A 13,131-nucleotide genomic window follows, 5' to 3' on the forward strand; every position below is an offset into this window, starting at 1 on the left:
CTCTCCAGCAGTTCTCATTTACTTAAGATTCTTTCGTCAGACATCTTCACTGAAACAGAATCACCAATGCTTTTTACGATAAATTTTGTGATGCCTAACAGATTTAGTACTGTGCAGTACTAATTGCGTGCTGAAATAGACTGGGCGAAATCAGGGTGGGGGAAAGAGGATAAAAGACAGGTTAGGAGGGGGAGGCGAGTAATATAGGCTAACACTGTACTAGATCTGTTATTACAACTGTAATTTTAGACTTTGTACAAATTGTACATGTAATCTTGAGACACATGAAAAAGTAACATACTCACAGACATAAAACACCTAGGTATAAAATATAAAGCAGTGTAGTTACTAAAATTACATGCTTTCTTATTGCTACAGTGATTTTTGCTTTTTGTACTGTACCACAACTTGTTCTGAGCATATAATTTGCATAAATTATTCAAGTTTAAGAAAAATCCACACGTCTTCACTTGATGCTACTGTATAGTTAATATATAAACAAAATTTTCTAAGGTATCTCTTTATTAAAAGAGAAATAAAAATGTCATTTGCAACTGGAATTCTGAGGCCAAATGCAAGGAGTTACACCTTGCTTTGTGTTAACTTTACCAACATTGTACATCTGTTGTTGGTTGGACCAGAGGAGCCAGATCTACTGATGATCACCATATTCACACAATGCCTATATTAAAAAAATTTAAAGGACTATGAATGACCAAAGACTAACATTTATAATTTGTAGCAAAATTTGGTTTATGTAGAAACAAGCCATGTTTGCATTTGGATAGACTGAAATGAGTTAAAGCTAAAATTAAAAAAAGCAAATGATGCTGCAATGTCTGGTCACTTGTTAAAGACCTCACTTCTTAAGTGGTTAATTTGCACAATTTTGTACTTTTTTTTATATACTAAACAGCATTTTTCCTTCTTTATAAACCAGAAAAAAACTAAACTACAGATAAATTCCCTACCTTGAGCTAATGCTGCAGATAGGGCTGACAAAGCTGTACAGCGCAATCAAACATACTTACATCTTAGCTCATTTTACAGGTACAGCCATAATCAAGGCACAAAGATCTTCTACAAGTTATTTTCAATAAAGTTGTACAAAATAATACATTTTACAGTCTGTACAAGAATAATAATTCAGAAGTAAAATAAACAAAAACAGAGGGAAGGGAAGAAGGGAAGCCAGAATAGACAGGAAAGAAATAATTGGACCAAAGTCCAGTGAATGAACAAAGCTGAAAGATTAATCTGTGGAGAACTAAAACAGTATGTGGTTAACTCTTTCTACAATCACAGGCCAAAAGCAGTTCATCACGTTCTAGGTCCAAGGACTGCCAGACTTTATTGTTTTTTTTGTTAAAAATGCCCCTCTAAAAACCAGCGAGGCTTTATCAGATTTCTTTTTTGCACTGTTCGGATCTGCAGGGATTCAGCATCTCCATTCCACACCTTGTCAGGCTTGGAATACATCACAGAGGTCTAGTCTTCAGCTTGGACTTGGCACCTTCGCATTTTCTGTTGCTGTGAATGGATACAGGATCGATATTAAGAGCCCACATCAGCGTTGATTACCCTGGAACAGGTTTTCCCCAATTGTGTGTGGGCTTTTTGATTTAGTTTTGTTTTCTAATCCTTCAAGTACTCCTTGTCCAGGGCATTTGGTTACGATTTTATTAAAGTAGTAGGAAAACCCACATGTAAATGACCATTTAAGTGACGCCATCTCACACTGTCCAGGGGACAGAGGCAAGCAAGAAGTTCTGCTGTTGTCCAACAGGGAGAAAAGTGGAGGGGTGCATTCGGAGAGAGACTGCACCAGTTCTCTTCCACCCTGTGTGGGCAAGTTAAATGAGGAATAAAGAGTCCAATACACAAAGACAAGTGCTCTCCATCACAATAATTCATACTGACGAAGGTGCATACGTTGAATAATGTCCCGACAGTCATTGAACACCCTGCGAATGTTCTCGGTATCCACTGCACATGTGAAATGAGGGTAGCAGTAGTGCCTTCCATCGCCGCTTGCTGTGCTGATTCTCTGTAACGCAAAAGGAAAAAATGGTTAACCTTCGTTTGTAAATAAGATTAAATCAGTTCAAATTAGTTGCAACAAGGTATTTCACAACTTTTTTAAAAATGACACTATTTTTATGGTTTGGAACTGACCATATTTGAAACAAATCTGTGGATGAAGATTCCTAGCTTATCAAGCTGTTTCTATTGGTCATTCTTCAAAACACTGTTCTCAAATAAATAGCAAGCCCATCCTCAGTAAGGATTCCCATATTTATTTCTTCAAAAGATTCAGGTAGTGACCATTACCATTCTATTGTGTTTCTATATAGATGGCTTGAGTTTGATAACCATCTATATAGAACATAAATATGCTGCAAATATACCCGACAGGCATATCAACAAAAAAGAATGCTGAACCAAAGGAGACATTTGAAGTGTGAGTAAAATACTGATCAAAATGCTTTGTATTTTAAATTCAGAGTCTTAAGAAAGAAGAAAGGAAGGAAGAAATGAAAAGAAGGGTTTGGAGAAAGAAAAGGACAAGATTTAGGGAAGTAATTCCAAATCCTGATGCCCCTGCCAATAGTGGGCCATGGGGACGTTTAAGAGGGCAGGTCCAACACAGCGAGAGAGAGTGGATTCTTGTGCTTTCAGAACAAAAGAATCAAAAAGAGTTGAGAGTCTGTCAAAAAGAGTATCCAATCAAATATAAAAATAGCAAAATTACTATATTTTGTGCCAATTTACTTAGCTAATCAATTTTCTGCCACTTTATTAGCTCTTTTGTTATCTATTATTGGTTATTAAAAACAATTTTGAATTAGTGGTCTACCACTATAGCTTTTGCCACTTTAAATCCATAGTTTTTGACTGGATATGTTCAGTGATAACCTTTAACTACAGAGGTTCATCCTTCTCATTGAGACCTTTTTAAACAGAATAACCTTTGCAGGGCATTATGAACTATCAGCTTCCATGGATATGTAAAGAGAGTGCAGTCAAAAGTAAGTGTGGGATCCATAAAGAATATGACTGGGAAATGGTAGAATTTTGCATTGGGTCTTTACTCTGGACACCATAAATATCTCAAAGATAACAGAACAGCAAGGTGCTATGAGGAGGAAAGATCTTGGATCAGTCCCTATCACAAGGAATGAAATATTTGATAAACTAATGGAATATAAGGCAGACAAGTCCAGGACCCAATGATGTGATCCCAAGAATTTAAAGGAGATGGCTGCACATATTGTAGAGGTGAAAATGTGTTGCTGGAAAAGCGCAGCAGGTCAGGCAGCGTCCAAGGAGCAGGAGAATCGACGTTTCGGGCATGAGCCCTTCTTCAGGAATGTTCTCTTCAGGATAGAGAGGTTCAGTGAGTGGAGAAAACTTTGCAGATGTAGCTTCATGTCGGAAAGTCTGAAGCCATGTAACGTAGAATTTTGGTCCCAGTATGTGTGGGATTGAATCAAAATAGAGGAATTGGTTGAATGAATCTGATTATCAAGAATGACTAAACATACTAGGCCTTTATTTATTATAGCTGAGAAGAATAAAGGATGATCCAGTCAAAACGTACAAGATTCTGCAGGGATTTGACAAGATGGATGTTGAGAAGATATTTCCACTGGTGTGGGACAGAGTTACAGATTAAGACGACATTCATTTGGAAGCGATTCAGAAGGAACTTCGTTTCCAAGAGGAAAGTGAATGACTGGAATTGTCTGCACCAGAGAGATGTGGAGACTAGATCATCATAAGTACTTAAAGAGGAGGTAGGTAGCTTTTTGAAATATTAGGAAGTTGAGGGCTATGAGAAGTTGGCACAAGGGATGAGCCTGGGATAGATCTGCCACAATCTGATTGAATGGCAGGCTTGAGGGGCCAAATGGCTTACTCCTGCTCCTATTTCTTATATTGTTAGATCCATAGGAATGCAAATTAGGGAGAAATAGCATAGCTATAGAAAATTGCCAAGATAAAGAAAATGGTATCCATAGTGGCATGTGACATGAGGTCACAAATCTTAAAACGGATCATAAAAATATACTGCAGATTTGACTAACACTCTATCAGGCACCTTAAATATCCAATCCCTCCACAAAAAAACATGCAATGTGCACTGCAAGAACGTGCCACGGATCGTCAATATTTTCTGATCCCAAGACATCTGAAAACTGGAACAAGGGCAACAAACCTATGTGACAACCACCAGAACCATTCTGGTTTCTCCCTACCCCACAAGTCAAACATCCTAATTCCCTGTGTTCATCTAGTTCTGACATATTCAGCATCCAGATTTTAATTTGCTGTGCTACTGGTACTTGGGCCTTCAGCTACCTAGGCTTACACTCTGGAAACTCTTCTTTTAGCATTTCCAATTCAGTGCTTCTCCCTTAAGATCCACTTTAAATGTGACCAAGCTTTTGGCCACCTGTCTTAATGTCACCTTAGAGATTTCAGTATTTAACTTAGATTTTATAATGCTCCTGGGCCATTTTGTTTCATTAAAACTGCAATAGAAATTCCTGTTGCAATCGGGGATGGTCATAAATGCTGGCCTTACTAGACAGACCTCACTCCATGAATTAACTTTTTAAGGCTTTTAAAAAAAACTTGCAGGTATACTTACCAGGAACTCATCTCTGATGAAGTACTTGGCTCTCGTGACCCTTGGATCTTCATCAGGCTCTGGTGATGCTTTAACAAATTAGATAAAAACAAATTATGCTAACATAAACAATTTACACTTCAGAATCAACTACATTTGATTGCGTTATTGTTTCAAGATAAAAATTATATCTCTCTGCAAAAAAAAGTACAGAGGAACCTCGATTATCCAAATATCAATTATCCGAAGGGATCTCAAGGTCGTAGTAGAAACATTAAGTCAAAGAGCTGTTTCAACCCTGATCGCATCTTTTTTTTTTTAAAAACAGGTACAATGATTAAAAATGAACTTAGCTCACTGAAATGCTGCCAAGAACAGTCCTGGCACCGTCCTGCCCTCTCTCTCTTCCCTCACACTTTCCCTGGAGTTCTACACAAGGGTGAACGCTAAACCCACCCTTCCCCAGATAATCTCTCCAACATTGTCCTGTACAGGGCAAAGGTGGACCCTGTCAAAATGTTGAAGTAAAAAGTTGTGTGCGTGCATGCGTGATTTAGAGACTTACCCCAGCAGTAGCAGTCTTACTCTCGGTATCTGGTGTTGGGGGGGAAAAAAGAGTGTGTGTGTGCAGGGTTGGGGACGAGGATGGGGTTGAGGCTCACATGCGGCGTTTTGCTGCTGCGTATGTCTCCTGAACGGGGAGCAGACTTCACAGAAAACCCAGCCCCAGAGGAAATCAATTGGCCGAATAATCAATTATTAAAACGAAATAGCGCCCGCACATCTCATTCGGATAATTGAGGTTCCTCTGTATTTGTGGAATTTAGGAGGAATCCCAGTATGATCTAAAAGTCTGGCATCGCCCACACAGACCACAGAACTTGGTACTTCCAAAAACTTTGAATGACCCCAAACAGAACTCCCCACTGGTACTATTAACATTTACCTACATACCAATGGCATTGAAACTGCACATTTAATGGAAACTTAGCTTTTAAGAACCTGATTTTCAACGTAGCAGCACAGACCTTAAAGCCATTTTTTGTATGTAAGGTAGTTCTCAGGAAGAGGTTCATTCATCTCCATTTAAAATAAATGTTTCAATAAAAAAAGATGGAGAGAGCTCCTTGATTGATAAGAGGGCCATAAAAGCTGTGCTCCACATAGCCACAAGAGTGAAAACTGCTAATTGTGACAATGTAATTATTGACTCTGCCATTAAACATAACTAACTATATTGAAATGGAGATTGAAATTGGGATTTAATTGTTGTGTTACATTCAGTTACAACCTAGTCTCCTAATTCGGCTTCACCTGGTCCGTGAAACATAATTGGAGAGAATGAGTAGAACTAAATGTTTCAGTTGACAATAAATCATTTGTTAGATTATACCCAAGATGCAGTATAAAAGAGGTTAAGATCTGTAGGAGTTAGCTGCTTCCACCAGATACAAAAAATATAAAATCCCAAGGTGACATGTATACATCTTCTGGAAAGGCAAAGATATAGCTCAGTTCAGTATGCTGACTTGTTCAGTAAAACTTTACTTGATTCAATTCTGCTATAATCTTTTGATGAGGACATGCTTCATGGAGACACATTTGCAAAATGATCAGTGGGATAAGTTATTCCATTCATATATGCCAGGATTGCTTATGATCATGGCCTATTTGATGATGTTTGCCAGAAGGTTTGGGATATTTAAGAAATGAGCTACAGGATTAACATCATAAACTAGTGTCAATTCAACAGTGGAAATTAAAGTTAGAGAGAAGGATAATGGTTCAAAATTATGCATTACAAACTATTGCTCCAAGTCAAAATTATTCCCAATATGATTGAACTAGTTTGATATTGTGGAGATAGTGTGAATATTTATACTGTGTACCCTTTTCTTAATATTCAGAAATAAAACTATTTATATTCCAGTAAAAATTAAGTATACTGCACGATAATGCAACATTGTTTCCTAATGGACGACAACATATAACACAAGAATCATATCACAGTAGCTTTCAATTTAATAGGTACAAAACAAATCACTCAATGTTCCTTAGGAATTGTTCATTTAGAACATTAAGTTTTGGACAAGATGTGATTCAATTCTGCAAACTGCCTGGTAAGATGCAACTTTTTGTCAGTAGCCTACTCTCTGTACTAATTTTATAGGAAGATATATTGGATCCCCTGTCCACATATAGCTTTTGCATGAAAAAAATCCATTAAAGGATTATTATTCTGCTTGATTTTAGAATAAGGTTGTTTTCACTTGAAAGCTTCCAACAGTTTGAAATAGTAAATGACTATAAGGCACATTTCATTGAATTCAAAGGTGAGCTCATCAAAATTTATTTCTGCCTACATGCTTCAATAAATGAACAGAACAGGACAGGAAAAAGGGAACAGAGAGAAGAGAAAAAGGAACTTAGATTTGTCCACATCTTGCCTTTTCTTTGGCGGGGGGGGGGGGAAGAAGAGTTTTCCACACCACATTATTACACCATCCACCTGAAGTTACAGGGTAGGTAAAAAGGCCTTTGTAGTTCTTCTTTGTGCCGGGAAGCTCCTAACTTCTGCTTAGAATGAATCTCACCAACTATAGAAAATGATATGCCTGTTAACCACTAATGGAGGAGGAATGGCAAACCAACATCTCTCATTATAAAATAAAAACATGCTCACCATCATCAGGTGTAGTGTAACGAGCAAACTCGGGAAAGTAGTCCTCTATTTTAGATTTTCCTGCCAATACCTTCTCTGCCAGTAAATCCTGCTTATTTAGGAAAAGGATTACAGAAATGGTCCGCAGCCACCTAGATTGAGAAACAATGATCATTCAGTAATCAATATTCCACATACACAGAACAATTTCTTACATCTATACTAGATTTGGCTTATCTACAAGTTAGTTTCCTCGAGTTACTGCAGCATCAGCTTTTCTCCCACTTATAATTCACTCAGCTCAGGAGAGTTTCATTTTCAATATCAATTTTATGAAAACCTTATGCATTAAGTCCCCTCCCTCACTTCACTTGTACACTTAATATATTTGGCTCCTCTCAAAGATGCACTCCATTTAAACATTCCTAAATTTTATGCTTTGGAGGTGCCGGTGTTGGGACTGGGAGTGCTCCAAAAGCTTCCAAACAAAGCTGTTGGACGATAACCAGGTGTTGTGAGATTTTTAAATTTAATGCTGTTTTAGTTTAGTCTAAGTCAATCAAGCTAACTGGCTCTTAAGCAAAGAATAAAGTCCATAAATCATGCCCAAAAAAGTGGGATTTTGTCAGAGGTAATGCCTGTATCTGTCAAAAAATGTGGGGTGTGAAGTCCTGTTTCAGACAAGACTTAGGGTCTGAATTTTCAGCTGCCATTTGAGCACTGGCAAATGAAGGTTCCCATAACAACTTCTCTCGAAGAGACTAAATAAAGAGCGGTAATATACTATGAAGAAAACAGACCCCAATATGTAAATTGTGCATCTCCACTTCAGCACTCTTAACAGAAAAGGTAAAAGTATTGGCTCAATGGGGAAGCAATTTACTTGACTTAAATTTCATATTGAAATTAGTTTTCAGTGCAGAAACCTGAAATTATGGCAAGACCATTCCAAAGTGAAATCAGGACGCACTTTCCAGAAACACAGAAATTACAAATTATATTTCCTCATTTCTCCCCTCCAAATCAACCTGGCCAAATGCAAATTTTAAGCTATAACACCTTCATCATAAAATCAGCGGAATGAGAATCTTAATACACCAGGTTCATAATCATTTAAAGATGGTAAATCAACTTGCACAGTTTACCTTGCTTAATTCCATGGCACAACAGAGGGGAGGAAAAGAATGGACTTTTGCACAGACACTCAATGAACAAGGGAGAGTCAGTGGTGAGAGGGGCTTTGAAGTCAGGATGGGGTGTGAAAGAGTGAAGCAGGAAGGGCCTAATGTCTTGGGTATGGATGAGAAAACCAGTTAAGACCAAGAAAGTGATGGGCCTCAAGAGCAATGTCAGCACTCTGCAGATTTGTATTTGCAGATGTCAAATCCATCGAATTCAGCACCGCCTTCCTAACCTGCAATCTTCTTCCTGACCTCTCCGCCCCCACCCCAGTCTGACCTATCACCCTCACCTTGACCTCTTTCCACCTATCACATTTCCGACGCCCCTCCCCCAAGTCCCTCCTCCCTACCTTTTATCTTAGCCTGCTGGACACACTTTCCTCATTCCTGAAGAAGGGCTTATGCCCGAAACGTCGATTCTCCTGTTCCCTGGATGCTGCCTGACCTGCTGCGCTTTTCCAGCAACACATTTTCAGATTTGTATTCATTCAAGGGTGCTGGCTGGCAGAGTCCTTAAAGGGCCCGAGTTCAGCTACAGCATTTCAATTACCAACAGTGAGTGTAATCTCAGACAAAGTCCTTAACAATGCACAGAGGTGAACATCAGTTCATCCATGTCACAGAGTACAACACTTGTCACCAAATGACCATTCAATAAAGAGTAAATGGGAAAAGCACAAAATTGTTTCTTTCACAAAGGACTAGCCTGACTCCTCCGTAACCAACAATGTGTGCGAACCATGCAATATGTCACTGCATTCAGCTTTCTGATCTCATCAAATAAAAATGGTGAATACAATACAATGATACCAATGTAATATGAAATATGTACATGTGAACCTTAGTTTTGCAAAACACTTAATTATGCACTCAAGTCTTATGTCAATGACAATGTAGCTGGGCGAAAGATACGAGGCTGTGACTCAAAGATTCTCCATATGAGGAGTGTCTTTGATAGGTTGCCTGTAGATAGAATATTATTGCCTGATGGCATCAATGGAAAGTTTCTCCACACGCACACTTCTAACACTTGGAATCTTAATTGCATGGGAAATGGCAAACAAAAAAATGGAAGTGGCACAGAGTTCTAGTTATGATGCCTGGAATGACATCAGGAATCACACACTTGACAAAATTCCAGCCTACGAGATATGTTGAAGGAACAAAGATAGGTAAATACAGTTGATACACATCAATGATCTAAATGCAATGTGACAGCGGTTTTAAATTTACCTGTTGTTCCAGATGCTTTTGAACAAATTGAGCGCTTCTTGGAGACGATTGGTTTGATTGTCCTCTCGTATAACCATGTTGTAACTACTGCTTGCCACCACAAATATAATAGCAGTGACATCTGAGGAATAAATATGGGATGAGGGGTAAATTGATTAGAAACATCTAAAGAAATCAAGTCTCCATTACATAACTTGTGATATCACATTTATTCAATTCAATATTAGACAAGAATGAGATTGTTTGGTAACAGATGTGTGCGCTCAGAAGGATGAAATAAATACCATGTTGTGTGTTATAGAAATCCAAACTAAAGCTAAGAAAACAGATGGAAATGTTCTAAGAGTAAGACAGAGGGATCTTGAATAAGCGTGGCAGAAATGTGGGAGCTCTGAGAAGACATCAGAAGAATATTGAGACGGGGACAAGTTGTTGACTAAGAAGTATGGTTATCATTCATTGCATGTTTCAAGTTTTCTAAATGCCTGAATCTTATGTATTTATACCATAAACCTAATCAGAATACTGCATGAAGCAGCAAAATGGCTACCAACATTTTTTCTATCTGTAAATATTTCAAATCAACTTCATTATTTGAGGCAACTAGAAAAGTGTATCATGATCTTTGTGTGACATGGACTATACAGTCCAAGCACTGGAATACAGATTTAATTTTAACAGATTAAATGTTAAAATTAGTTCTGCAAATGTACAAATTAAAAGTAAGTGAGAAATAAGAAAAAATACAATATCTAACCTAAAAAACAAATCAATTGGGTGTAATTAAGGGAACAGAATTGTGACTTGGACCTTGCAAAACCAAGACAATGAGGAGAATTAATAAAACACCAAACTGAGAAAGAAATACACACCAGTGAACAAAAGTACTGTGAGAGCTTTCATGTATTGATCAAGACCCCACATAGTTATGAATGCATTTTTAATTATCAAAAATTATTTTCCATTTCAAATATGCCAACCACATCACTGAGTAAAGTGCGTATAAAATGATTTCACATGCAAAAGGAATATCAGAGAAAGCTCATAACCTGAAGAGCTACATGCAAAGGGTGGAGAGAAATTCAGGTAAACAAATTATCTGGAGGTACAGATTCAGTAAGCCGAGGGGGAAGCCAACTAATGAGACAATCAAGTTAGTGAATGGTGAATTTAAAACAGACTTTTGGTGAATTTAAAACAGCATCTTGAGCAATTGAAATAATCTGTGGTGAAATAAAACACATTATAGAAGTTCAATAAATGTATGGATGTTACAATATATGAAGTAATATAGGATCAGCTTGTCTTTATAGAACACCTTCAAAGCTGGTTCAAAGCTGTTTCCTTCCCTTACGGACATTGGGGATCTAGAACTTTTTTTACCAACAAATGACAGTGGTTTCAAGGTCATCATTAGACTCTCAATTCCAGAGTTTCAACAAATTTAAATCAAAACCACGTTTGATTCAAACTTAGGTTCCCAAAACATTACCTGGCTCTGTGGATTAACAGTCTAATGATAATACCATTAGGCACTGCCTCTCCTTGAAATGTCCCAACGTCATCATATACGAAGAAAGAAATAGGTAATGAACCTTACTGAGGCAGTTTTAGGCAAGGTGACTAAGCTTTCTTAAAAAGGCGAGGCTTTTGAAAACACGGTTAAGGTTGAATACTCTGAGGAAATGGCACAGAACAAGATCAATTCAGTTGAAGGTTCTGTTACACATCAAAGATCGAAGAGGGTGCACAGAATGCCAGAACCCTAGTCCTAAAGAGACAAGAAATCAGGGGGCTGCAGAAGTATATATAAACCTACAATAAAGATTAGAATTATTAATGTGACATACTCAGGACAGAGATTTAATGTCCATCATTGAAGGTGAAGTTTGCGTGGGATAGAATTGGAATTTTGGTTGAATTGGAGTAGGATAGGATGCTAGCATAGATCGTGCTGTAGCCATTAAGTACAGAGGTGGCAAAGGAGTGGACGAGGCTTTAGTGGTTGTATTTAAAGACAGGGGTTAACGGATAATATTAAGGTAGAAACAAATAGTCTAGTCTGTGGACAGTGTGTAGCAAGGGAAGCCTGATTCCATAATGACCAAAAAAACAAATTTGCAAGTTTCTAAACCTGCTGTGTCCCATGTGTGATGAGGGAACCACACCAGCTTGATTAAAGTGAACTTAAAAAGAGGGATTCACCAGTGACAAAAGTGATGTTTTTAGTAAATGCTCAAAATGAGAATACTTTTGTCTCGCATTTAACTGGAGAAAATTGTGGTACATCCACTCTTGACAACACGAAAGTTGCCATGGGAGACTCGAGCTAACACTGACACGTTATTGGTTATGGGATTAAATCGAGGGAAACAAAATAGGCCTGAGTTTAATATAATTTACAGTATAGTAGCTACACGAGTCCTTTGTGCACAGTGCATTGTACATCTTTACAATGGGAGACATAGTTGATGCTTACAATCTTCTCCTGTTCAGGTGATTCACTCAGGAACCTCAATTATCTGAATACCAATTATCCAAAAATTGGATTATCCAAAGGAGATCTCCAGGTCCCGACAGAAACATCACATCAAGACGTGTACCCAACACCGATCGTGTCTTTTGTTTACAGTGAATAAACAGCCACCTTCTCCAAATGACTGACCTCCCTCCCTCATCCCACACTTTCCCTGGAGATCTACACAGGGGTGTAGCTCCTGGGGAAAACTGCAGAGGCACAAACATTGGGGATCTTCCCATCTTTTGGGATCTGCTAAATTCTTTAACATACAAATAAGTACACAGTTTTGCAGACTCTAGGCATTTTATTCTGGTTACAACCATCCATTATTCTAGAGCTGGAAACAGATATACTTCTGAGAGCTTCACCTTTCCAGGTCGAAGATTTGAGAAATTACTCAAACAGCATGAATCAAGTCTACAAGAGTCTCTTATGTCTAAACAGATGAAGCAATATGTTGGACAAAAGCCTGGTGAAACCCAAGCTATGTAAGCCAGCCGATGTGAAATGAGCTACACAAAGTTTGGGAATGATGCATTCCTCCCTGAATTGTTATCGCCAGCCTGATCTCCAAACCATCAAATATACACTGGCGAGGAATCTTCCCATGTGAATAATACTCTCCTTACCAGAAATAGACCCTGTAAGATACTTCACTTCCAGCTCTTACCATTGAAACACTGAATCCATTTCCTGCGCTCATCTCGTTGCCCTCCGACATCAAACATGCTGCAAAAGCAAAGTTTTTAACCCATTTTAAAATCAACTCAGACAAGGTTAAGTAGCAAACAAGATCAATTTCTTTAAACTGAAGACAATTCACAATTACAAATAAGTTCAACCAATGCTAAAGAGCAGGAAAACAAGATAAATGAACTTGTCAAATTTTGTCCAATCAAGC

At 38.1% G+C, this 13,131-nt stretch overlaps 1 protein-coding gene across 2 annotated transcripts in view; it reads right to left on the minus strand.

Moving 5' to 3' along the window:
• Positions 1-223: 223 nt before the first annotated feature.
• Positions 224-13,131, minus strand: part of LOC122559992 (guanine nucleotide-binding protein G(s) subunit alpha) — a 316,490-nt gene continuing 303,582 nt past the window's right edge. For both annotated transcript variants that reach the window (XM_043710125.2, XM_043710126.2), the window contains exons 8-12: positions 12,901-12,959; positions 9,710-9,830; positions 7,317-7,447; positions 4,655-4,722; positions 224-2,047 (exon numbers count right to left, since the gene is read on the minus strand). In XM_043710125.2, coding sequence (XP_043566060.2) covers positions 1,901-2,047; positions 4,655-4,722; positions 7,317-7,447; positions 9,710-9,830; positions 12,901-12,959 — 526 coding nt within the window. In that variant the 3' untranslated portion in view covers positions 224-1,900. The remainder of the gene's footprint in view (positions 2,048-4,654; positions 4,723-7,316; positions 7,448-9,709; positions 9,831-12,900; positions 12,960-13,131) is intronic.

The sequence above is a fragment of the Chiloscyllium plagiosum genome, unplaced genomic scaffold, assembly GCF_037043375.1.
Source record: "Chiloscyllium plagiosum isolate Xiang-an unplaced genomic scaffold, Cpla_swu_hap1 HiC_scaffold_15, whole genome shotgun sequence".
In the NCBI taxonomy this organism is placed as follows: domain Eukaryota; kingdom Metazoa; phylum Chordata; class Chondrichthyes; order Orectolobiformes; family Hemiscylliidae; genus Chiloscyllium; species Chiloscyllium plagiosum.